This window comes from Phragmites australis, chromosome 5 (genome assembly GCF_958298935.1).
Source record: "Phragmites australis chromosome 5, lpPhrAust1.1, whole genome shotgun sequence".
Classification (NCBI taxonomy): Eukaryota; Viridiplantae; Streptophyta; class Magnoliopsida; order Poales; family Poaceae; genus Phragmites; species Phragmites australis.
In genome coordinates, this window is record NC_084925.1 from 43,694,237 (window position 1) to 43,718,824 (window position 24,588).

General features: G+C 45.0%; 3 protein-coding genes across 3 annotated transcripts; 1 reads left to right on the plus strand and 2 right to left on the minus strand.

Moving 5' to 3' along the window:
• The first annotated feature begins 876 nt into the window (after positions 1–876).
• LOC133919875 (THO complex subunit 5A-like) lies at positions 877–6,248 on the plus strand. Its single transcript, XM_062364421.1, has 8 exons — positions 877–1,181; positions 1,275–1,565; positions 2,632–2,968; positions 3,591–3,928; positions 4,214–4,461; positions 4,797–5,385; positions 5,469–5,582; positions 5,667–6,248. Exons 1-8 carry the CDS (start codon positions 963–965, stop codon positions 5,919–5,921), a joined length of 2,391 nt encoding a protein of 796 aa, XP_062220405.1. The 5' UTR covers positions 877–962; the 3' UTR covers positions 5,922–6,248.
• Positions 6,249–11,398: 5,150 nt separating this feature from the next.
• LOC133919876 (G-type lectin S-receptor-like serine/threonine-protein kinase At5g35370) lies at positions 11,399–14,767 on the minus strand. The gene has a single exon (XM_062364422.1). The coding sequence runs from the start codon at positions 14,332–14,334 to the stop codon at positions 11,665–11,667; it is 2,670 nt and encodes an 889-aa protein (XP_062220406.1). The 5' UTR covers positions 14,335–14,767; the 3' UTR covers positions 11,399–11,664.
• A 4,825-nt stretch (positions 14,768–19,592) lies between these two features.
• Positions 19,593–23,728, minus strand: LOC133919877 (mitochondrial phosphate carrier protein 3, mitochondrial-like). Its single transcript, XM_062364424.1, has 6 exons — positions 23,291–23,728; positions 21,575–21,936; positions 21,435–21,478; positions 20,278–20,492; positions 20,065–20,189; positions 19,593–19,970 (listed from the first exon to the last, which is right to left on the minus strand). The coding sequence occupies exons 1-6, from the start codon at positions 23,573–23,575 to the stop codon at positions 19,901–19,903; spliced, it is 1,101 nt and encodes a 366-aa protein (XP_062220408.1). The 5' UTR covers positions 23,576–23,728; the 3' UTR covers positions 19,593–19,900.
• Positions 23,729–24,588: the final 860 nt, after the last annotated feature.

Here is a 24,588-nt window from a genome sequence, read left to right on the forward strand (position 1 = left end):
AGCAGGAAGCAAATTCACTCACTCCTATAAAAACCATCTTTCATGTAACGACACATGTTTAATCTTTTTTTTCTACAATCTAAATATTAAATTATAGAATAAATAGTATAGATAAAATCTTATAAATATATTTTTAAATATGGTGGAATAGAATTTGCTTTCGGCACGGCCGCCGTTTGGTCTGGAGAAAATCTACGATTCGCTATTGAATAACTACTGATTCTACAATCCGCCATCGAATAAATTCTGTTTACTTCTATACCATCGAATAAATATTTCAATTCCTTATATGCCATCTGCTTTCGATACTGCCCTCTCTATACTGTTCATGAACAGTATCCGGGAATAAAAAAAGTCAAAAAAATTATGTCGATTTTTGTGCACGCTCTATAATTCATAATCAACCCATTTTAACTGTATTCACCTAAAAATACTGTGTAAAATTCAAACTAAAATTTCTCAAAATGAGCTACTTTTGTAATACTATGCATTACAAAGAACTAATTTTTTCACCGCGGGAGATAATTATAGAAATTATTACATCACATTAGAGGAATATTAGTAAATTTTCTCAGATTTTTTGTAAATTTTTATGAGGCTTAAAAATTGCAAGAAGTTACAAAAGTAGTATATTTTGAAGAATTTTAGTTTGAATTCTATACAGTGTTTTTAGGTGAATATAGTTAAAACGGGTTGATTATGAATTATAGAGCGTGCATAAAAATTGACATATTTTTTGTGATTTTTTTTATTCACGGATACTGCTCATGAACAGTACGCAGAGTTTAGCATCGGTAGAAGTAAATATAATTTATTTGATGACGGATTATAGAATCAGTAGTTATTCGATAGTAAATGGTAGATTTTCTCTTTGGTCAGACCCCGAGGGCCACAACCCAACTCACCTACACTGCTCCCACTTCCGGCCGCGGCCATCGTCTCTCCCCGCGCCGGCCGAACCGATGGCGGCGGAAGCCATGGACGTCGAGGCACCGGCTAGACCGCCGCCCACCGCCTCGGCCGCCAAGTTCCGCTCCCCGCACGACCTCCTCGCTGAGACCCGCGCCTCCATAGAGAAGGTCGCCGCCCGGATGCTGGCCATCAAGAGGGACGGCACCCCCAAGTCAGAGCTCCGCGACCTCGTCACCCAGATGTCGCTTCTCCTCATCACGCTACGCCAAGTACGTCACGTCACGCTCCCCAAAACCCTAGCCCGCATCCCTCAAAACCCTAGCTCTAGATCTGCGGTGCTAACTTGAGTTGGATTTTTGCAGGTGAACAGGGAGATACTGATGGAGGAGGACAGGGTGAAGGGGGAGACGGAGGCCGCAAAGGCGCCGGTGGACTCCACGACGCTGCAGCTGCATAACCTGCTGTACGAGAAGAACCACTATGTGAAGGCCATAAGGGGGTGCCTTGATTTCCAGACGAAGTACCCGGGGATAGAGCTCGTACCCGAGGAGGAGTTCCACCGTGCCGCACCAGCGGACATCCGTGACAAGACCCTCGCTGCTGACGCAGCCCATGATCTCATGCTCAAGCGCCTCAACTTCGAGCTCGTCCAGGTTGGTGAAGTGTTATCTGTTGCAACCCAGTGGGGACTCACCTATTGCCAAGTTGCTATGCTCTACGGGACTTGCATATGAACAGGGAGAGCGTACAGGTTTGCATACTTTTGAAGGGCCTGGATAGTAATTGAAAGAAAGAGCTGCATTACTAGCTAAGGGAACTGTTTGTAAATTTTACGTAACTTTGAACCTAGCATACCGGATTGTTTTGGAACATTCAAAGCTATATCACGATACTGAGTGAGGTTCCACCACTGCTTGCGTCTGATATAATCACCTGTCGGACTTACTATTGGTTTGACGAACTGATTGTATCTCACATTTATTTGAAGAATTAGATTGTGATGTGCTTGAACTCCTTTATTATTAAGATCCTGGTTGACTAGGTTAATTGATGCACTTGTTAGATTTGTGTTTGGATTGTTTGCATAACTACGAATTAATACTTGTAGGATTATAGTATTTGGATTGCGTCTGATATAATCACCTGTCAGACTTACTATTGGTTTGACAAACTGATTGTATCACACATTTTTTGAAGAATTAGTTTGTGATGTGTTTGAACTCCTTTATTTTTAAGATCCTAGGTGACTAGGTTAATTCATGCACTTGTTAGATTTGTATTTGGATTCTTTGCATAACTACGAACTAATACTTGTAGGATTGTTTGCATAACTACGAACTAATACTAGGTGACTAGGTTAATTCATGCACTCTTTAGATTTGTATTTGGATTGTTTGCATAACTACGAACTAATACTTGTAGGATTTGAATTTGGATTGTTTGCATAACTACGAACTAATACTTGTTAGATCTCCTGTAATCTATTTCAAGAAGTCTGTAGTCTGTACATATATATTTGTCATGCAGCTCAGGTTTTTTTACCATCTCTATTACTCTCGTGTCTTAAGTTGTTCACCCTCTTTTATTTGCTTGGCCACATGATTTGGACTCCAGGAGAGTAGTCCTATGTCCCTGTGAGATGGTGCTAGCCTACTCTCATCTGTGCTGTTTTCAGGATTTTATTTCTGGCATCTAAAATAAAATTTAATTGTGAAACAGCGGAAAGAGTTGTGCAAGCTACATGACAAATTGGAAAAACAGAGGAGCAGCTTGCTGGACACAATTGCAAATCAGAAAAAGTTCCTTTCAAGCCTTCCATCACATTTGAAATCACTGAAGAAAGCATCAGTGCCAGTGCAGCAGCAGCTGGGCATGCAGCATACCAAGAAACTAAAGCAGCAACATGCTGCTGAGTTGCTTCCAACTCCTCTTTATATAGCATACACTCAGTTATTAGGACAGAAAGAAGCATTTGGAGAGAATATTGAAGTAGAGATCACGGGAAGCACAAAGGATGCCCAAATATTTGCTCAACAGCAAGTCAAGAAGAAAAATGGTATGTGTGTATATGCTTGAAATATGTCGCAGCTATGCCTCCTTGCGAAGTTCGTCCTTTGTTGCATTCATCTCCAATCCTGTTTTTAAATAGTGAATTATAATGTCCTTGTAAGAACCCTTGCTCTCTTTTGATGTCTCCTGCAAGGCTGTTATCTGTACAGAATCCCTTTTGAGCTTACTCTTTTAAAAAATAAGGATGTTGTTTCCAGGCATTTAATGACTGTGCATTTTCCGAGTGAAAAACGTAGAACAAGCAGTTTGTGTTAAGTACTGCTGCAAAGCAACATTTAGCAAGCTCTGGAAGGGCGTGGTCTATTTTAATATCTTTAATTGACATCAGCATGCCTGTAGTCCACAGTTGCTTGCTTTATCATTCGTCTGAGTCTGAGACAGATGCAACTGTAATGTATCAAGTTGCCACATTGTCTGTTCGTTTTGAATATAATATTTTTCACTGTGGCAGCAAGGATTGTTAAGTTGGTAGATCTTCCCAATGTACAATATCATATTGCCACATTGTCTGTTCCTTTTGCATGTTATCTCTTTTTACTGTAATAGTAAGGATCGGTAAGTTTGGAGATCTTCCTGATGTTGCATGTCTCATATCTATCTAATAGCAGGCACCTTATTAAATGGCGACAACAACAGAATTGATGATGATGTAATTGATGAAGAAGAAGATTCTCAGCGAAGAAGATCAAGATCCAAAAAGAATGTGGTGAAGGAAGCTAATAATCCTGCAGTGGCATATCAGCTTCATCCACTTAAAATTATTCTCCATGTATATGATACTGAAGATTCTGGTACCAAATGTTGTAAACTCATCACCCTGAGGTTTGAATACTTGGCGAAGTTGAATGTTGTCTGTGTTGGAATTGAAGATTCAGAGGGTCTGGACAATAATAATATCTTGTGCAACCTATTTCCAGATGACACTGGTATAGAGTTACCGCACCAGGTATGCAGTTTAAAATTCGAAGCATGTGATTTTAATTGCTATCCACACCTTTTCTTATTGTAAATTTGGTACCTGTTTTATGTATCAACCACAATTGTTCACAAGTTGGTTGATTTTGGTTTTTAATTTATATATGGTCATAGGTTGTAAGAACTAGGAAGCATTGTGTAATGATGGCTTTTATTTCATTTTGGCAGCAAAATCTTTTATTACTACATTTTTACCTTCTTGGTGGTTCTCATTCATGTTTGTTGAAGGAGTGACTTTATTATCAATTTTGTGTAGATGGCTAAGATTTACGCCGGGGATGCTCCAAACTTCAGTGACAAGGATTCACGGCCATACAAATGGGTACAACATCTAGCTGGTATCGACTTCTTGCCAGAAGTGCCTCCATCTGTTGGCGATGATTCTAACAGAGCATTGAACAGTGCTGACTTGTCATCTGGGCTTGCTCTATACCGTCAACAGAATCGTGCACAGACTATTTTGCAGAGAATCCGCTCGAGGAAAGTTGCACAGATGGCTCTTATGTGAGTCGCTGCTCTACAATATTTGCTGTTTGGGACATCAATGACAAAATTTGGATGGTAGATCAGTGTAGAAGTGACAGTGTAATTTGCCTGACAATTTTGGGCTAATGATGATTTTGCTTCATTGCACATGTCGTTTTGAGATATGGCAATACTTAATGAAACATTTAACAGGCAGAGTCTGTGAAACGTCCCATTTACAGCTTCTTCATATGTTATCTATTGATTCTAAGCTAATTCTTAGCAACCATCTTTCTAATGTTACTTATGACTGCTATGCATTGCTTGTTTGTTGGTAGCATCCATTTGAAGTTTTCGAGTCTATTTGATTACAGGTGGCAACTTGATTATTTGACAAAGCTGAAGTGGCCTCGAATAGAACATAAGAATACACCATGGGCATCACGCACCCCATTGTGTAGTCTGCATAGTTGGTCATTGACAGGTTCTTTTCCTGAGCCATCGCCTCGTTCTAGTTTGATGATGAGTGGGGCTGCAAGCAGTGTTGACAATGATATAGAAAGAAGATATGTGACACACTGGGAAGAAACTGGTACCAGGGAGGATGGGGAGCTTCCGGTTGTCATTCTTGCTGAGAACGAGCCAAATGGTTCTGGTTCTACAATGTTGCTACCGGAGGTGTCACCTGAGGTTCGGAGCCATTATAGAGGCTTATCGCTAATATCAAAGAGTGCAACACCATCTAAGCTAAGCATCTCACTCAGTTTTGGTAGAAATGAGAATGATCTTGATCTCTTGATGTATAGTGACAGCGAGTTGGAGGACCAGCCGTGCACACATGAAGAAACTGAAAAAGGTAGCCTCACTAAAAACAAATCCTGGGAGGACTATGCTTCCAGGGAGTTTACTATGGTCTTGAGTAAAACTCTGAAGAATGGTCCAAAAGTTATGCTGGAAGCCAAGGTAAACTATGCCATCACTATTATTTGTAAGCCTTCATGCATCTCTCCATGCTCTTGCCTTCTGAGAGTGTACTTCAATCACAGGTTAACATAAGCATGGAATATCCTCTTAGGCCTCCCCTTTTCATATTACGTTTGCTCTCTGAAAAGTCTGAAACTTCAAAATGGCACAATGACCTTCGTGCAATGGAAGCAGAGGTTTGTGCTATTTTCCGGCATGTTTTGTTTAGTGCACTTCTCAGAAGGAGCAGTAACAACTAAGCTCACTATCATGGCCTGCAGGTGAATCTTCACATCCTTCGAAGTCTACCTTCGTCATGTGAGGATGATATACTGACTCACCAAGTTATGTGCCTGGCTATGCTGTTTGATATGCATTTTGATGAGGATTATAAGAAAAGAAAAGTTACTTCGGTGATTGATGTTGGCCTCTGCAAACCTGTTAGTGGAACTATGCTTACTAGATCAGTTAGGGGAAGAGACCGTAGGCAGACTATTTATTGGAGTGGTGCTGATCGCCCTTCCAGTTATTTGTAGAGCATGCGTAATCTCGTTTGCTCCCGATTGAGTTGGGCTTTGGTTGTCATTTGGAGGAAATTGAGCTGGTGATACTGCCCTTCCCATTCTGTTCTGGCACTGAGAGCTGCTTACAACATCAGAGCTGGCACAGATACCTGGTGACGCCTACTGTCCTGACAACAATAGCTCATAAGCCTGTCCATGTTGACTGGAGAAATACTCAGCTGTGTTGCTGGTTATTTTACTATTCTGACCTGCGAGATGTTGTGAATTACCACAAGGATGACTGCGTGAATTTTATGTCGTTGAGCTTATCTACCCGCAGGGAGCCTTTCTGTTGGATAAGAGTCTGTCCATGGGCTAGAGTTACCAGAATTGGATTGAGTAGTTTAGGAAGTTTTAGGTAAGAGTCTTGAAGAATAACGGAAGGAGGCAGAGTCCTATTCGGCCGGTAGCAGTAGTTGGTAGGTTTAAATTGAGGAGATCAAGTTGGTTAGGATGTGGAGTCAGTTTAGGATTCAAATCAGAGTTATAATTAGCTATGGCCGAATTATAGATGGAGTTGGCTACAAACTCTATATAAAGAGCAGTAGTCCTCTTTGAAGAATAAAACCAGAAGAATTTACTCAGTCTCTTTTAATATTCTAAATCTCTTTCATCTATAATTTAAACCTCTTGTCCCTGTAGCTGATGTCGTCTAACTATTCTTTCGTGGATGTTTATTCATCGTTATGATATCGGATCGTAACAAATTAGTATCAGAGCTTTTGTCTTCAAACTTTGAACATGAGCAATTCAAGGTATTACTTGTTGCTAAGACATACGCACAAGGAGTATTAGGAGGGGTTCACAAGCATCAACAACACCTTGGTTGACATAAAGCATCAGCTCAGCCTCCTGGACGAAATCTAGAACTCCTTGTTCACCCTCACGTGCACAATGACTAGTCTTATGGGTCGTGTTACCGTAGTGGAGAATGCTATTGGCATAGATCAAGCTTCTAAACAGATATGCTCTATTGCATTGGTGATAGGACAACTTGGTGACTACTCTACTGCGTTGGTACAGACCTGCACGCTAGGTGTTCGATGATATGCTCGAGTGGTGGCAACGACGTCGTCAGTGCTGCTATTGCGTCATCACTAGTGTTTATCACCATCGCTAACCACGACATGCATGTATGTTACTGTTGCTTCAAGCACGAACACTACCTTCAACACCAAGCTACCCACCATCTCTTCGATGAGATGTTCCGATATCAACAACATCAAGCTAAGGTCTACGACTAAGTTGGTAGTTCTTCTCGGATCATCAACGACCACTGCGATGCCGCCACACCATCTGCAACCTTGCTGCTGGTAGTCACATGAACGTTGGTGTGGGATACACCTTTTGTTGATGTGGGAGCTGTTAGGATTGTAACCATGACTGTCACCCTATAGTTTGAGGACGAGTTGTCTCCGAAGGAAGAGAGAGATGATATAGGGGCTAGAGTTACTAGAATTGGATTGAGTAGTTTAGAAAGTTTTAGATAAGAGTCTTGTTCGGCTGGTAGCAGTAGTTGGTAGGTTTAGATTGAGGAGATCAAGTCGGTTAGGAGTTGGAGTTAGTTTAGAATTTAAATCAGAGTTGTAATCGACTATGGTTGAATTATAGATGGAGTCGGCTACAACTCTATACCTAATGAGCAGTTGGTCTCATTTGAGAATTTAGCAAGATGAATTAATCTAGTCTCCCATAATATTCTAGTCTCTCCTATTTATAGTCTAAATTTCTGATCTCTAGCAGCTGATGTTGCTCTGGGGGCGGGCACATGTTGGGGCATGGGTGTACAGATGTACACCCAAATATTTTTGTAAAAAATTTAGTATATATACTAGTATGTCAGTACATATCAATCTCAAGTACTGTGCTGCTAGAAACAAGCTAACAAGCTACCCACTAGCGAGATGTGGCCCAACTGCCCACATGAAAACATCCCACCCGGACACCCCTGCACCCCACCGGCCCAAGGCCCATGCCGGCTGCCATTCCCCACGACCAGACACGAACACAACGGATCCACATCTCCCACTCCCACTCTCCCAGTTCTGGCGGCAACCAAACATAGAAGCAGTTCAACATCGATATGCAGGGTGGGACCGTCAGGCACGACGACAGCCGTGGCACGGGCGTCGGCTGTGGTGCACGGCCGCGGGAGGAGGCCAGCTGTGGAACCGGCCACCGCGGCGCGTCCGACGGCGAAGCGGAAGCGGGAGACAAACGATGTAAGGAAGGGGCAATGCCACGGTGGCTGAGGAGGAGGCACAAGACGGAGATGACGGCCGGCTCGCACAGGAGCCTCGGCCTCCATGGAGACTGACTCTGTGGTTTTTCTTTTGTTGGCTTTTGCCGCGAACTCTCCTCACCCGCCTGCGCCGCGAGTCCACGAGGCTATTACGGGTGGAGGTGGTGGGATTTATGCGCATGAGCGGCAGCCACTGAATCGGCATCCTCTCTGTTCTCGAGTCATACTCATTGAATCCAATCCCAACACCTGTATCTGATTCAGGCGTTTCAAGTAATTACCTCTCACTGCGACGTCTTTCTGTGTGGCTTGCTGAGCCTGCAGTGAGGATGCGCCTGATGGTTGTTTTGGTGGATGGATGCCGGGGATTGAGTGGAGGCACTATGGCTCGTGCGATCCATGGGCATGCCCAGCTGTGTTCACGGCTTCAGTGATGAAGATGTATCTGAAGGTTTTCAATTTCTTGTGGAAGCTCAAGCGTGTTGATCGCTCTCTGACTGGAGTGTGGAAGACAATGAAGCCCAATTGCATTGTTTCTTCGTCATTTTACAAGGAAGGAACAAAGCATCCGAGCTCAATTTGTTTTAGTTATCCGCAAATGCCAAGTTTTGTTCAATGAAATGAATTACTTTGTGACCAATTTTCAGTACTACATTATGTTTGAGGTCCTGGAGGTTTCATGGGCCTGTTTCTTTGATGAAATGGATGCGACAAAGGAGATGACCTTCTCATGGCACACGACAAGTATCTCACATCCATTCTAGAGAAGTCCCTCCTTGGTGAACTGTCTCAAGGGATTCTGAGAAGTTTTTTTTATTGTTTGACATCATCTTACAGTTCCGGAGCCATGCTGATAGGTGGTTTGAATGGATATTTGAGTTGCAGCTAAGATTAAATTACTGCAAAATTATATAATGCCATCTTTACTGCATGATCTTATCTCGTATCTATTGTTTGATTTACTCCGACCTTTCATTTATATTGTAGCGGCAGCAGCGGTGCAGGCACGAGCGAGGCGGGGCACGGCAACGGCTGCGGTGCAGGTACGAGCATGACAGGTATGTATACCCAAATTAAAAATCTTGGGCCTATCACTGTGTTGCTCGGCTATCCTCGTGATAAATGTTTACCCATTGTTATGATCTCGAATCATAACAGGAACCTTGCAGCATTTTATAAGCAACAAACAGCTTGTGCAGTAAGGAGAGCTTTACTTTGGGTGGTGATGTTGGAGTGGAGTGGACTGCTTCTTAGACTTGGACCCTGTCTTTGTCACCAACTTCGGTTATCGAAATTGTCGATTCTTGACTGGCAATTGTTTCCATTTGAGTAGTGTTGTGTCATAGATGTCTAGTAGGCCTTGAGCAAGAACTTTTTTTGATTAATATATTTGTGAGCCAATTGTGAGCCAATTTTTTTATATCCAACATGCGAACTAGGTGGGGAAGTTAATCCAACACCCTCTGCCAAGATTATTACAATATATGCATTCTGCACTAAACTGGTCTATTTCTCCCTATTTACTCCATACTCCTGCCCTGTTTGTTTATTTATTACGTCCCAAGCGACGCTGCTCCGAGCCTGGTGGAGTTCACGTAATCCCGCGGCGAGTGCGGCGCCAGGCCCGGCAGCACGAGCCTACGGCCCTGGCGAGCCGCATCAGCCAACCCTCGGCGTGCTCCGGCCCGGCGACGTAGCCGATGAGGAAGCTGCGGACGAGCTCCCACGTCGCATTCACGTACTTGGGCGCCACAGTGAGCAGCGAGAAGTAGTTCTTGTTTGGTTCCTCTTGCATCACCTGCATCATTCAACGGCACAAAAGCATAGTCAGTTCAGAGTTCAGAGGATGGCGCCCACAAGGAGCTTCTCTTAGGATAAAATTCTTGCTTCCAAGTCTCGCTTGCTTGCCTTGAAAGTTTAATTCTGTTACCCAATCATAAGGAGTCATCTCAAATTCCAAAGATGGGTTGATTGCCGGTAGATGTAAAAGTCTTTCAAAAAATAAAGTTATAAAATTCAATTCAGTTTTAAGTCAAAGCCTAAAAAGAGTAGGTTAATGAAGAACGAAAAAAAAATCACCAAGCCCAATGTGTTCGACCGGCCCGTCCTCTGTAGACGCTGTCGAAATAGAGGCAGGTCCCGAAGTGCTTGAACTGAAGGCAGAGTCGTCGTAGGGCACCCTCGGCACGATGTCATTGCTGTACACGAACATGAAGTACGTCCTGGGCTTGTCCATGAACTTCCCGACCTTCTCGTCTCCGACACGAGGCTGCCCGTGTACACCCCCTCCAGGCTGCGCAGCATGGCGTCCTCCAGGTGCAGCGCAAGGTTTTGGAATTGGTCCATTTATGAAATTTAAAGCATGCATACTTTAGTACCATACTACTAGTCCAAGTATACTTTAGTACCATACTACTAGTCCAAGTATACTTTAGTACCATACTACTAGTCCAAGTATAATCGAACATGCTTAAATATTTGGCTCTCTACTTTGTCTAAAATAGAAACACATGAAAAGGAGAGAGACTTTGGCTGGCCAAGTGCCTTAAATTTGCTTCCACAAATGTTACCCTTGTTTACTGCTCCAATGAATCTACCTTTGTTTGTCAATTGAAACAATTTTGATTGATCTCACTTTACACATTGACATATTTTTGCTTATGCATTCATACCTTATAACAAAGAGATGAACATAAATGTATGAACAGAGAAGAAAAAGGTAAAAAAGTACATATTCACTCTTTTGATTTTCACTTTATTTTCTCTATTTTTTTCCACTAGTTTAATCTATTTTTGCCAATATTGCCTATAAGGTTGTTCTAATTTGCTCTCAAATTTATATCCAACTTGCCTTTCAAGTGACGAACATTTGATTATCAATTGCTTTTCTTCTCTATACGTAGAATCGCCACCGCATGTGATTTACTTGCTTTGTCTGTATTGGGTTGCTCAGTGGGGAGATTTATTTAGGGTATATTTTATATAGAAGCTCATAACGAGGCCTAACCAGCGCGTTATGGAGCAACGCAAAACAAAGTGGCGTGAGCACCTAAACGGAAAGTTGTAGAAATACGCTTCCTAATATGGATGTGCATACTAAAACATAAAATCATGCGCGTGCAGTCATTAGATGAGTCCTTCTATTTATTTATTTGATCGAATTTCACTGGTGCGATAGTTTCGATGAAGATTCAAATGTTGAGCGATGAGATAATTGAAACATTGGAAATTTTATGCATAAATAGACCTTGCCCGTACAGCATAAAAAACCCATTTAAACTTCTTCACTCTTCACCCTCCATTCCTCCGAAGAAAACCCCCCTCCAGAAACAATGGAATGCAACAAAATCGCGGAGATATAGACCGGATGCCTCGTAGATACACAGATTGGTTCCTCTGTTCTACTGTCATGGAACCAATGATCAATGGATTCGCACACTCTAACGCTAGATACAATTTCCTGCCGGAGCTTCGCTATCTCGGCCCGGAGAGCTGAGACGACGACATGTACGACGGCCACCCGCTCATCGTCGTCAGCGACGTCGTCCCCGACCGGTCTCCGACGGACCACATCTGGTTGAGCTTGATGCCACTGCCTCCGCCGTCCGCCGGCCCGGTGAAGCCCCGGCCATACAGCCGGAGGAACCCGAGCGACTGCACCCGCGGCTCCCACAGCTCCATGGTGCCCTCGAGCATGCCGGCCACGACCGCCATACTCGGCCGCAGGTGCGGGTCCTCGTGGAGGCAACACAATGCTACCTTCACCACCCTCTCCACCTCCTCGGCGACTACCCGCCCCTGCAGCCGCGGGTCGGCTAGCTCTGCGTACCGCCTGGCCTCGTGCCCCTCCAGCGCGGCGAGGGGGAAGTAGTCGCTTTTCGCGGCGCGCGACGAGCTGCCTGTTGTGCCGTTCGAGGAATCGGAAGCCTCGCCGCCGCCGACATCGCTTACGTGCTCGCTGCGGTTCTTGCGACCGCGCACGAGCTCCAGGAGCACCATCCCGAAGCTGTACACGTCGGTGCGGTCGGTGATGGGTGCGTTGCTGAGCCACTCCGGCGCGAGGTACCCGCGCGTGCCCCGCATCGTCGTGAAGAGGCCGGACTGCTCCGGCGTGAGGAGTTTCGCCAGCCCGAAGTCGGCGATCTTCACCTGACCGCCGTCCGCGAGCAGGATGTTCTCCGGCTTGACGTCGCAGTGGATGATCCTCTGGTCGCAGCCGAAGTGGAGGTACGCGAGGCCCCTCGCTGCCCCGATGGCGACGTCTATCCGCTCTTTCCACTCCAACAGAGGGCCGGTGGGCCGGAACAGCGACCGGTCGAGGGAGCCGCGATTCATGTACTCGTACACAAGGAGGCGGCGCTGGCCCTCGGTGCAGAAGCCGCGGAGCCGGACGAGGTTGATGTGGTGGATGTTGCCAATGACAGCGATCTCGGTGCAGAACTCGCGCTTGCCCTGCATCCCGACGCCCTGGATCTTCTTCACGGCCACCAGCGAGCCGTCCGGGAGCTCACCTTTGTACACAGCTCCGAACCCGCCGGCGCCGATCTTGATGCGGAAGCTGTTGGTGATGTCCTCGATCTCGTCGTGCGTGAACCTGGTCGGGAGGCCAGGGATGACGATGTCGTCGCCGTCGTCGACAATCTCGCGCACGAGGTGCGCTGAGTCTGACGGCGACCGCTGCCGCCGGAGCTGCAGGTCCCTGGAGCGCGACGGGTGCCTCCCCGCGCGCCGCCTTTCCTTACGCCACGACGTGATTACGACGGCGCTGACGACGACGATGAGCACAAACGCGATGATTGTCGGGAGCAGGATGGCGATGAGGGTGCTGTTTGAAGATGAACTGTTGGATGAACTCGGTGCCTGCGAGCTCTGGACCTTGATGTACCCGAGCTTGTCGGAGCCACCGGTGGAGTTGGTGTTTATGAAGGACCCGAGCTGGTGCAGTACCAAGTAGCAGGACAACGAGGAGTCGTCGTAGAAGTAGCCGAGGCAGGCGCAGTTGCTGGTGCAGAGTTCCTGGCATGACGAAATGTTGTCGCCGGCCAAGGCCGGCGGCGCGAACTTGATGGCGTAGTACGTGACGCCATTGCCAAGGCTGACGTACGAAACCGGGAAGCTTCTGCCACCAGTTGCGTCGCCGCAGGAGGATACGGAAAGCACAGTGGAGCCGTTGGACGGCGCGCAGCCGCTGTCGTGCGACGCTGCGAACAGAGGCGGGCACGTGCAGCCCTTGGGCGTGCAGAGCCCGAGCGCGCCACAGGAAAGCGGCAGATCGCATCCACCGCTCGGCACCTCGAAGCCGCCGCCCATCGGCGTTGACGACGAGTTCGCCGACGCGAAGCTTGCGACCAGCAGCTTCCCATCATAGCCCAGCTTAACAATCCGCAGCTCGGCTGCCGGCAACGCCACCTGAATAACGACACCGCCGTCCGCCGCAAAGAGGTACAACCCGGTGCCGTTCACGGCCATGTACGCAACGGCGCCATCGTGGTCCTTGATGGAGTTGACGTCATTCGACAGCCGCCAGTACAGGGAGCCCATCCACGTGAGCACGGCGTCGGCCGCCGTCACGTTGAGACGGTAGTCCCCCTCCGACAAGTCCGAGTCCGATGCGGCGGACGTCAAGATCCCCCCGACGGGAAGCCGCTGGGACGACACGATCGAGTCCGTGGGACGGTCGAATGACTGCCAGAGCGTGGCGTTCCTCCCGTCGAGCAGCGCGAGGTTGCCGGAGTTGTCGAGCCGGAGCGCGGCCACCGGAGCCCCGAACGGCGGCGTGGACCACACGACGGTGCCGTTGGGGTCCTCGACGGAGATCCCGCGCGCTGTGAGATGCAGCGGCGCGGCGCGGTCGGTGATGGGCACAGCGCGGTTGGCGACCCAAACGCAGGTCTTGGACGGCGCGTGCAGCACGGCGAGGTAGTACCGGTCCTGCTGGCTTGCCGGGTTGTACACCACGGCCTGGAACGCGCCGCTCGTGGACGCGAGGAACACGCCGTAGGTGTCGATGAAGAGCAGGTACGACGCCGTGAAGTCCGGTTTGACGAGCTCCGTGGCGACCTTGCCGGCGCGGACCCGGAGCGACACGACGCCGAGGAGAAGCAGGACGACGAGGGGGAGGCGCATCGGCATCGGTGAGCCCATGGAGCGGCGGGCTCATGGCATGGCGGGGGTGGTGGCGAGCGTGACGATGGCATGGCGGGCTGGGGGAGGTTGGGTTTGTGGCGGGGGAGTTGACTACGGCGCCATTGGCCGGGGTGGGATCTGGGGGTGCAAAAAAATAATGCAACGCGACGGCGACTTGCTGTTGGCTCTGCGTCGTCGGGGTGCAGCTGCAGCCGTCTGTTTCGCCATACAAAATTAATTTAAGCCGCGGGGGACGGTGGTGCCGGCAACGGGTGTGTTTGAACGTCGTGCCCGAATTGGCGGCACCATTGGCAGGTCAGTACAGTACATGATCACATTTTGTATTGGTGTTTAAAGTTTGGTCCTACCATCAGCCGGCAGCACAGCACTCATTGACGGCTAACCAACAAGCTGAACTCATCGGGATCCAGGGTCAGGAAAACTAATCGACCATTAGCTCGCGCCTTTAGAGCGAACGAAACACCAAAATGCCCTTTAGGATCACCATGTCTTGTTAAGAGCGGCGGGGATCCACCGGGAGCACTTGGAAGCCCCCTCCCCCTATTCTTTGGTCATGGATGATGAGAGAGAGAAAGAGATTGAGAAAGATAGAAACTCTAAGAGAAAGAGGAAGAATAGGGAAGTTGTCTATTTCATAGCTCTGGATCCGTAACTGCTTGTTAGATTCACTTAAATTTATTTTTTTAGTAAGACAAGATCTCAAATGATTGTCCTTTGGAAGCGAAGCACAATGGCACCAGCTGCTGATCTCCAACACCAATTCTCTTCGACTTATTCCGGTGGCGTTCTATTATTAATTTTGTTCACACTAACGTATGGAAGACGTGTGCCCTTTGGTCAGTTCCAACAGGAAGCACGCGCTTACAACCTTGCAAAGCAGAGCTCGAGCAGAGCCATGGAATGCGTGATGCATTCTTTTTTAGAGGAACATGCGTGATGCATTTGCATTCATGCTGCCTCCTCTCACGCCGGCCGGCCCACGACGATTTCTTTCTCCAGCGCGCACGATTCACGTGCATACGCCTCCCAGATCTCGCGGAGATGGCGCGCAGCTCACATACGCGCTCGCATGCTCGCAATTGACGTACGGGCCAGTAGAGTAAAACTCTCTCTCTCTCTCTCTATATATATATATATATATATATATATATATATATATATATATATATATATATATATATATATATATATATATATATATATATATATATATATATATATATATGTTTGGTTTGTATCTAAATTTATTATATTAAATGTAAGATAAACATGATTTACTATAAAAGTGTGGCTAAAAAATTTTAGTCATAAATATTATAAAGTTAGTCAAAAAAAAATTAAGTATATGACGTGTGAGCCAAAAGACTAACAGAGTGTGACTCATTATCATTATAGCACTTAACCAAACAGCTATATAAAAATCTTATGTATGAGTAACCTTAAACATAATAAACTTATACACGAACCAAATATGGCACTTCTATTCTCAACTCAAGCAAGTGGGCTATTACTTTGTTAATTGCTTGTGTCAATGAAGAGGTACAAGACATTGATGATAGGAAATGCTGAGTTGAGAATAGTCCAATGTAGAGGTAGCATCGGAGGAGATGTTGTTTTGGGCTAGGTATGGGGAATGCCCAAACCGAGTGTCACTCTTAAGATAGGTCGATGGATGCATTTTTTTTTCCTGCATCTGCTAGTGCAACTAGGCCCACCACAAGGTGCGATAAGGTTACCCCTCCCCTCAGCCTCCTTGTTAGCTAGGGTTTTCATCTCACATCTCCCTCTCCTCAGCCACCACATCCTGTTGTTCCACCACCGGCCCCTCTCTTTCCTCTCCTCCGATGAGCACCCGTCCGTGGGAGGCCAAGTAAGGCGCAACGGCGGCGAGCTCAGCACCATCGCACGCGTAGATGAGAGGTGAGTTGTTCGATTGCGTTTGGATTTGGTGAATCCCTTACCTGCCTTCTCAATTTGTGCATAGATCCGGTAGTCCCTTCGTTGTGTGGTTGATTTTATGTCTTATCTGCCTTATTCTCTTGCTGGCTTGCCAATTTTTTATGGTGGATCTGTGGCATGTGCTAGTGATCTGGATCCATGTAGATTAGGGTGCTAGTATCTCGATTACACGTCTACTTCTACGAGCGCATTGTTCTGCTCTTTTTTATTGTTTTTCCTGCTTTGCTTGACTCGATATGATTTAATGGTACCTTTTATGAGATTAATATCTAGTTTGAGCATATGTCTTAATCCAGAACGAAAACGAGTCAGGTTCGGATGGTTGGTCCAAAACTAGAGTTCGTAACACAACCCCAAAATCCAGAGACCATGTCACTAACCACTTTTAAGCAAACGGAAGATTTGTTGGCATATAACAATCTATCACCCCAGGGCAAGGCCCTTTGTAGCCTCCTATTCTAAAGAAGAAGAAAAAGGGAAAAAAGAAAAAAGAAAAGAAAGAAGAAGAAAAACAATCTATCACAAAGCAATTGAAAAGGTTGCATCAGGCTACAGATGGCTACATATTAGCCATCACTGCTAGTAGTGTTGGCTGCTACTAAGGCCCTATTTGTTTGGACTAAGATTTTTTTTTAGCTTTTGACCTTGTAGGGTGCTATTTTTTTAAAAGCTACTTCTGTAAAAGCTATGACTATTTGGTAATCCTACTTTTTGATAGCCTGGCTAATGACTTTTAAGCTAAATAAAATGTGCAACGTAATGCGTCTAGCTATTTAGAGTGAATGTATCTGTTTTTATAAACTGTTTTAGTGGCTGTTATGAATATTTAGGGAGAAAAACTTATATATAAAGTGTATGTACATTTAACTAGTATTATTGGAAACGTAAATAGTTGATGATCCATATATTGTAAATTTCTGAAATATGCATGAGTCCCAAAAATATGTTGTGATCAAGTACAAAATGATGACAAGGAATGTATCATCTAGCCTATTCTCTTATGGCCATCAAAGCATTAGTAGTACTATCAAAAAAGCATTCATATTGCTCTCCTCATGTCCTAGTGTACTTGGTTCAAACGACGATGCTCGAGAAACATTTGAGATGTAGTTTTCATCTTGATAACATCTCTAAAACAGATCATATCTTGAAGCACTACCTCGAATAAGGTTACGAAGAGCTATGCATGCAATGATAATATTAGATTACTTCCGCATTGAATAACCAGGCAACTTCAATAATATTCTCCACTTCATCTTCAAAACACCGAATAATCTCTCTATCAATTTGCGAAGTAATTAATACAAATGGTTAAACACTTTTTTTTTACCCCTAGAACCTAGGCCCCATCAAAACTTAGATAAATAGTACCTCTCCCTTGTATGGAGATAGTAGACCCTTCCGATTAGAATAGCCTGAATTGACAAGATAATACTCTCCTAAACATAAAACATATAGCGTTAGAAATAGTGATGACGATATGAAACTCAGGTAAATACTTTCATTAACATAAAACACGGGCAACCATTGAATACCTTCAGGAGGGGATGTGAACTTATCCCCATATTTGTTTAAGACATCATTAAATACATAATCTTGTGTCATGCATCGAACCTGGTTATCCAGCCAAAAAAAATGAACCTCATATCCAAGCCATATATAGCCAAGACATTCTGAGTATTATATCAATACCGACCAACATGTGCAAACATCTCAGATGAAAGACACAGTAACACAAATATAAGTTACATCTATTGCTCATATGCAATGATTAAAGTGTGGCTAAAAATGGGTATCTTCAAGTCGTGGATGCACTTGTCTAGACTCTAGATCTCTTGATTTGATAATATTCACAACAAGACAATTAACACAAGACAATATATGTGCAACTTTCTACTGATAGTCTTTATAGACCTCTCAAATTGATCGTCAAATTGACTAATAGATTGTGGATCACCGAGAATCCATAAAAATATTCCTAAATATTCAATATAAGTCATACTAGTAGTTGATTAAACCATAGTTTGAACGTGTAATACAAACTATTAAAAATTAGTATGTTCATTCTAAACATTTTGTAACAAGACTTGAGACTATTCAAAATTTTGATGACCCAATCATAACCTGATATAATTAGTTGTCTTTGAGCTGATTTATTCAAGAAAGTTTCACAGTCATAGTAAACCACATTCTAACATGTTGTGGATGGATGGATTAGCACTTAGCAGCGCACCACACCCTCGAGGCAAGGAAATCCATAGCTAATATGACGAATTGGAGTGCAACAAGATTTGGATCACCTGAGGAGCTGCTCCAGCCCAGAGGACAGCAATTCGACTGGCGACGCAACACACGAGGCAAGAATGCAAAGCGACAAACCCCAAACTAAACGAGAATTCTGTTCCACGCGCGCCCAATCTTGCGTCGTTGAGGCGAGGAGGAAGGCAGAGGCAGACACAGCAGGCAACATGGAGTCACCAGAGATGGAGGATGGAGCGGGGATGAGCATGCCGATATAGGATCGCCGGAGGCAAGAAAGAAATAGGGAGGCGGAGATTGACGCCCTGTCGTTTAGCTGTTGGGACAAGGGCGCTCGTTCGCTTGCTCGTGCGCGAATTAGAACCATCCCAAACCAAGCCGTAATCTTAGAACCGGAAGCGTTACCGATTGAACACAGGCGGAAAATTTCCCATAAAAATTATACATGGCGAATGGTGGGCCGGCTGCACGCTAGAGCAAAGATTTGGGAGCGGACGGGCGAGGAAGATCCTTGAGCGGCTCGCCGGATCTCCTCGCTAGCTTAGGACTCGTTTGGCAGAGCTCCAGATTCAGCTTCTGAGCTGAATCTGGAGGAGCTCTGCCAAACGGCAGAATTTAACTTTAGCTCCCTGAGTGAATCACTTCTCCTGATTCACTGAAATGAACTAGAAGCTGAGGAGCTGAAAAAAGTAGATTCTCCTGAAGAACTGACCACGCTGATTCTCCTAATTCATAAAGTTTATTCTAGAGAATCATTAAGAATCACTTTCAGCCACAGAATCACTTCTTCAGAGAATCAATTCTTTTAGAGAATTTGAATCAGGAGAAGCTCTACCAAACAGGTCCTTATTCCTTCGACTACTATGAAGCATATTAGCAACCCTAGCTGTCTCTCGCCAAGATGCTCAGGAGCAGAGTTGGGTGGGGATGGAATGCTCAGTTTTTTTTTGGACTTTTGGCTTCTACAGGCTAGAAGCTGGGTAGAAACCCAAACTAACAGGGCGTAAATGGCATTTACACATCATGATATCACAAAATGAAGAGCTCCAAAAGTGGTTTATGCTTTCAGGAAACACCATGGTGTGAGTATTCCTCAGTACAGGTGGTAACAAAACCTGCGCTCTAACAGCAGTGCTGTCCTACAAATTATTATGTATCAAGCATCAACTTTTACGGGGGCAAAAAAGACCTACATCACCTGTTTAATGAGTTCCTCTCATCAAAAGGATGACAGACGGATCATCCGTTAAGAAAAACCAAAAGATTTGGGTACTAAGCTCTCAGGTAATTGATACAATCTCATCCACCGTATATGATCTCGGGGAATAGCATCTTAGCAGAAAAATCAAGCGCTGGCTTTCAATTCAGCCTCTGCAGTAGCAGCGGGTGCGGGTGTAACACCACCAGTTGTTGGGCTGAAAAAGGAAACAAAATGAATCATCAACGGGTGATCTATCAGAAGAATTTGGCTGTTGCGGTGGTTAATCAGAAAGCAGGTGAGATACTCACAGTCCAACCATGACTTTGAAAGCATCATAAATTCCCCACTGAGCACCAGTAAGGGAACCGATCATGACAATACGAAGAGGAAGTCCTCTGGTGAAAAGACCCCAAAGACCAAGCTTCTTAACAGCCTGCCCGAATACAGCAACAACATATAATCAACCAACAGCTAGTAACAGTAACAAGATAAAGTTGAGGTAGTAGCTCGAATATGCTTACATCACCCACTGTAGCCCCCTTGGCATTGTTCAGGAAAGAGACGAGGTTATCTGCCGGATGAGAAACAATAGCACAGAAGACACCAGCAACGTAACCACCAGCAAAGCTGATACCCAACTGGAAAGACTTGCTGCACTCAGACTTTGGAATGGGAACAGCATGCTTGTAGATAAGCTCAACAATGGTCTCAAAGGAAGCAAACTTCATCATGGTATCTGAACACATCATGGAAGCATTCAACAGGCGAGTACAACTTATAACATGAGAACATAGCTTATATATAACAAGCTAAAAACAAAGCATGTAATACAAGTACCATGAAGCCATAATATAGTCATTTAGTTAGAAAGAAACAGACATGATAAGTTTAGTCCCCTAAGGCTATCCCAAATTCTGCTTAGAGGAAATGTCATGCCTACAGCTGCTACTGTGGACAGTCCATGATATGGTAAGACAATGAAATTCCTGTTATAAAGAAATATACAGGGGACTACCAAGCGCTAAATGAAGATTGGTGATCCGCAATTCTGCATCCCTAAACAAAAGGTATGGAACAATCTAGGAAGCACTTGACTTGAGGGGAGTAAACCTCCACCAAACTCATGCTTGATAGACAACTACAACATTCAAAGTGCTGAAACTTAAAGATATAACACTGAAACAGAGTGGCATGGATTCTCTTCTTATTAGCGCCATGTGCTGTGTAGCCATTTGCATGCAATAGACAAAAGTTGACTAGGTCAATATATTTTAGTTCCGATACAGACTACAATAAAGGGTATGTGTCACGAACGATGTGTCAATGCCATTGATTTTATGAGAAAGGTCAACTTGGAATGCAAACATTCCTTGCAACTACAGAGAGAATCACTAAAAAGAATGAAGTAGAGAAAAGTCTATAAAGCGGATGAAAAAATTATAAAACCTAAGAGTAACACACCGAATACAGCATGGTAGAGAATTATCATAAAGCTGAAATGCTTGCTGTGACCACCAATGCACAAAAAAAATGGTCAGTTCACAAGGCATCAAGTTTGGAACAGTTTTGGAGCTTCTGGTTTCAAAGTGATCCACAATTTTTTGTAACAGTTACTAAATGCAAATAAAGTTAAAAACAAAATATTACTGCAACAAGATGGCAACAGATATGTACTTACAAGGAATCTGACGACCCCAGAGAGGAACAATTCCCTTGTAGAGCCTAAAATTATTAAACAATAAGAGCTGTTAGCGCAGAGGAGAGAGGACCAGAAACAGTGTCAAATCATGATGATTTTGAGTCAGCATATTTACTTACCCAAGAGCACCCTCAGATCGGACAAACTTGGGGAGCCCATCACTCAACCCACGAGCGAATCCAGGTTGTGTCTGCACACGTACCTTCACAGCTTCAAAGGGGCAGAGAGCCACATCAGCAATCACCTCAGCAGAAGCAGACCCTGCGAGGTAGATTAGAGTCTTGTACTTCTGGGCATACTCAGGCCCTGCAATATCTGAGTAATACTTCTTAAAGAACTCGTAGAAGCCGAACTTGCAAGCCCCCTGAGCACTGTAACCAAGCAAGGTAGGCACCCATCCCCTGAAGAAGCCCCTAGCCCCTTGCTCCTTTAACAGGACACCAAATCCAGATGTGATGCTCTTGTATTTCGCTGGATCAATCTGGAAAAAAAACGACCAAAGCTTGTTATGTCCAAAATCCCTAATTCAAACATGGAATCAATTGCTACTCGCACTATGAATCAGTCAACAAATATATACTGTCTATCTACCTAACCATCTCAAACTATTCATTGCATATCATAGTAGAGAAACAAAACTAATCACACCCCACTAAACAGGGAGTGAAGTTTGAGAGGGGTTGGCAAAACTAGAAAGTAAGCAAACACCAAATTCAAGTAGATATCAAGGTTACAATAAAAAACAGTGGTTCGCAGTAGGAATTAAATTGGTAAAAATCCTCAGAGGTCAGTTCCATTGCTAGTTGCATTACTTCCCCTACTGGAACAAAATAGCATAAAATACATGCGTAAGTGGCAAGTACTCGCAAGTTTAGTCACAGATTCAATTGAAATCAAACCTGATGGAACAAACAAGACAACTGTCACAATTCACAAATGGGAAATGCTTCATGTACAACCATTTGAGTACAGCTCGAGTACAACCATGCATTTAAACCATCCGATGCATTTATGAGCTTCCATCCAAGTAATTTTAGCCATTGGATCCTAAGTTGTACTAAAATGGTTGTACGTGCAGCAGTGCTCTCCACAAATTATGGTTCATTGGGTTCCAAACCTGATCCCGCATCAACCTACTTGATAGCCATAAAACTACACATTCATCAGTTTAGATTGTATCACAATCAAATGGCATCAGTGAGGGTCTGGGAAGACAAAAAAATTATAATGATGGAAATGCTGATAGCTGTGCTGACTACAATCACAATTTTGTTCAAGACAAAGCATTTCCTAGTCATCAATTCCAGTACTGGGTAAACAAAGAGCACCAATTGATGGGACCAACAACGAGCATGTCAATACAAAAAAAACACTACCGATGTTAACATTAACAGCTATTCACAGGCAGCACAGTGATCAAATTCACAGGTCTAGCCACACCTTCATAAATCGGCTTGAAGCAACTAATAAACTCAGACGGGTGCCTGCTACAATCGCAATTCACTCAACAGCTACTCAGCTACCAAGCGGTACTATTCATCAACTTCTACACCAACTAAAGATGGAGCATCAAGCACGTTTGAACCAGCGAAGAACGCCCCTGGAGTAAAAAGCAAACCACCGATGTTAACAACAAGCAAAACTACATGTATAGTGACGCAGGATGTAGCTAGATTTACGCATCAGATCACGAAGCGCATAAATGGATATCAGAAGTCCACAACTACAAACCCACGGACGGGACCAACCAAACACCACCAGATCCGCGCGAAATGCTACCGAAATGGAGCCCCAGGAAGCATCGAACCCACAGATCTAGGCCGCTGCCCGCTCACCTGCATGTTGCACTTGACGAGGTCGAGCGGCGTGACGGCCGTGTGGGTGAGCCCGCAGCTGGCGATCCCTCCGGCCGTGCAGGCTGCGTAGAACGCCGGCGAGTACATCTCGATCTTCTCCTTGGGCGCCTGGATCGAGAACGGCGAGCCGCCTGCTCCTCCAGACGCGGCCGGCGCCGGGGCGGATACAGGTAGGCGCGCGGCGCCGCCGGTGAAGGAGCGCACCGTGGAGGCGTAGAGGAAGCTCGGAAGGAGCGACTCGCGGGAGCGGTCGGAGAGCGCCATCGCCGCCGAGAGACTCGGAGGGCACGTCGTCCCTCGCGTGGGCGTTTGGTGGGCGCTTTCTGAGAGCTCTCCCGGTCCCGTGAATTTGACGAGGCGGCGGAGGGGAATGGGAATGGGAGGTTTCCAACTTGCTAGGGCATCGGTCTTTTTGTCGGCTGCACGTAGTATGTTAGATCACTCCTAATTATATTATCTTCATTTTGTTATCTTCTTAATTCTTTTTTTCTCATTATTTTTATTTTCTTTCATCTACAATAATTTCTCTCGAGGGGAATTACGAAAGGAAATGAGAGATAATCCCGTTCTAGAGGGAATAACACTGGTAATCCCTTCGTGACGGGAACCGTGAAGTAAAACCGTTGGAGTGCTAAAGGGAACTAAAATCTTTTCACAACGAGAATCTAAGTCGTGAAGGGAATCGGTTGGCCTTAGTCTTAGAGGATCTCGTCTCAGTGCCCGTGGAAGGGTTTGGTTGGTGCTTGGAATCCTAGTGTGAACTGATTATTTTTATATTTGTCTAAAATGTCTAAGTATGAAAGAATAAGTTCAAATTAAATTTTACAATTCTTCAGATAGAATAAACTTCACTATTTTTGAATCGGGAAAGAGCAAATGTGCAATTATGGGAGTGCTTTTCACCTTTGTTGTTCTTTCTATCTCAATATATCTCACCACTCTTTTTTATCATGATGCACGGAAAACCTTCTGGATTTTGAATTTGTACATGTAATTTATTATTTATATGTTGAAATGGTGAGCATTTAACTACTTATGCGAAATTACATGCATCCTCTTCTCTTTTCCTTTTATATTTTCCTCATGCCCGTGATGCGTGACGCCTTGCCTAAGAGAGGGGAAAAATCTCTAGATGCCTGCTCCAAAACCATGCCTCTGCAGAACCAATCTCAAAGCTGACCAAGGACATCAGCTGAATTTTCCTAGCCGAGAGCGAGCCGAGGTCGTGCATGCAGCCAAGTGCTTATCAGCCGAGCGCAACTTTCCTCAGGGCATGT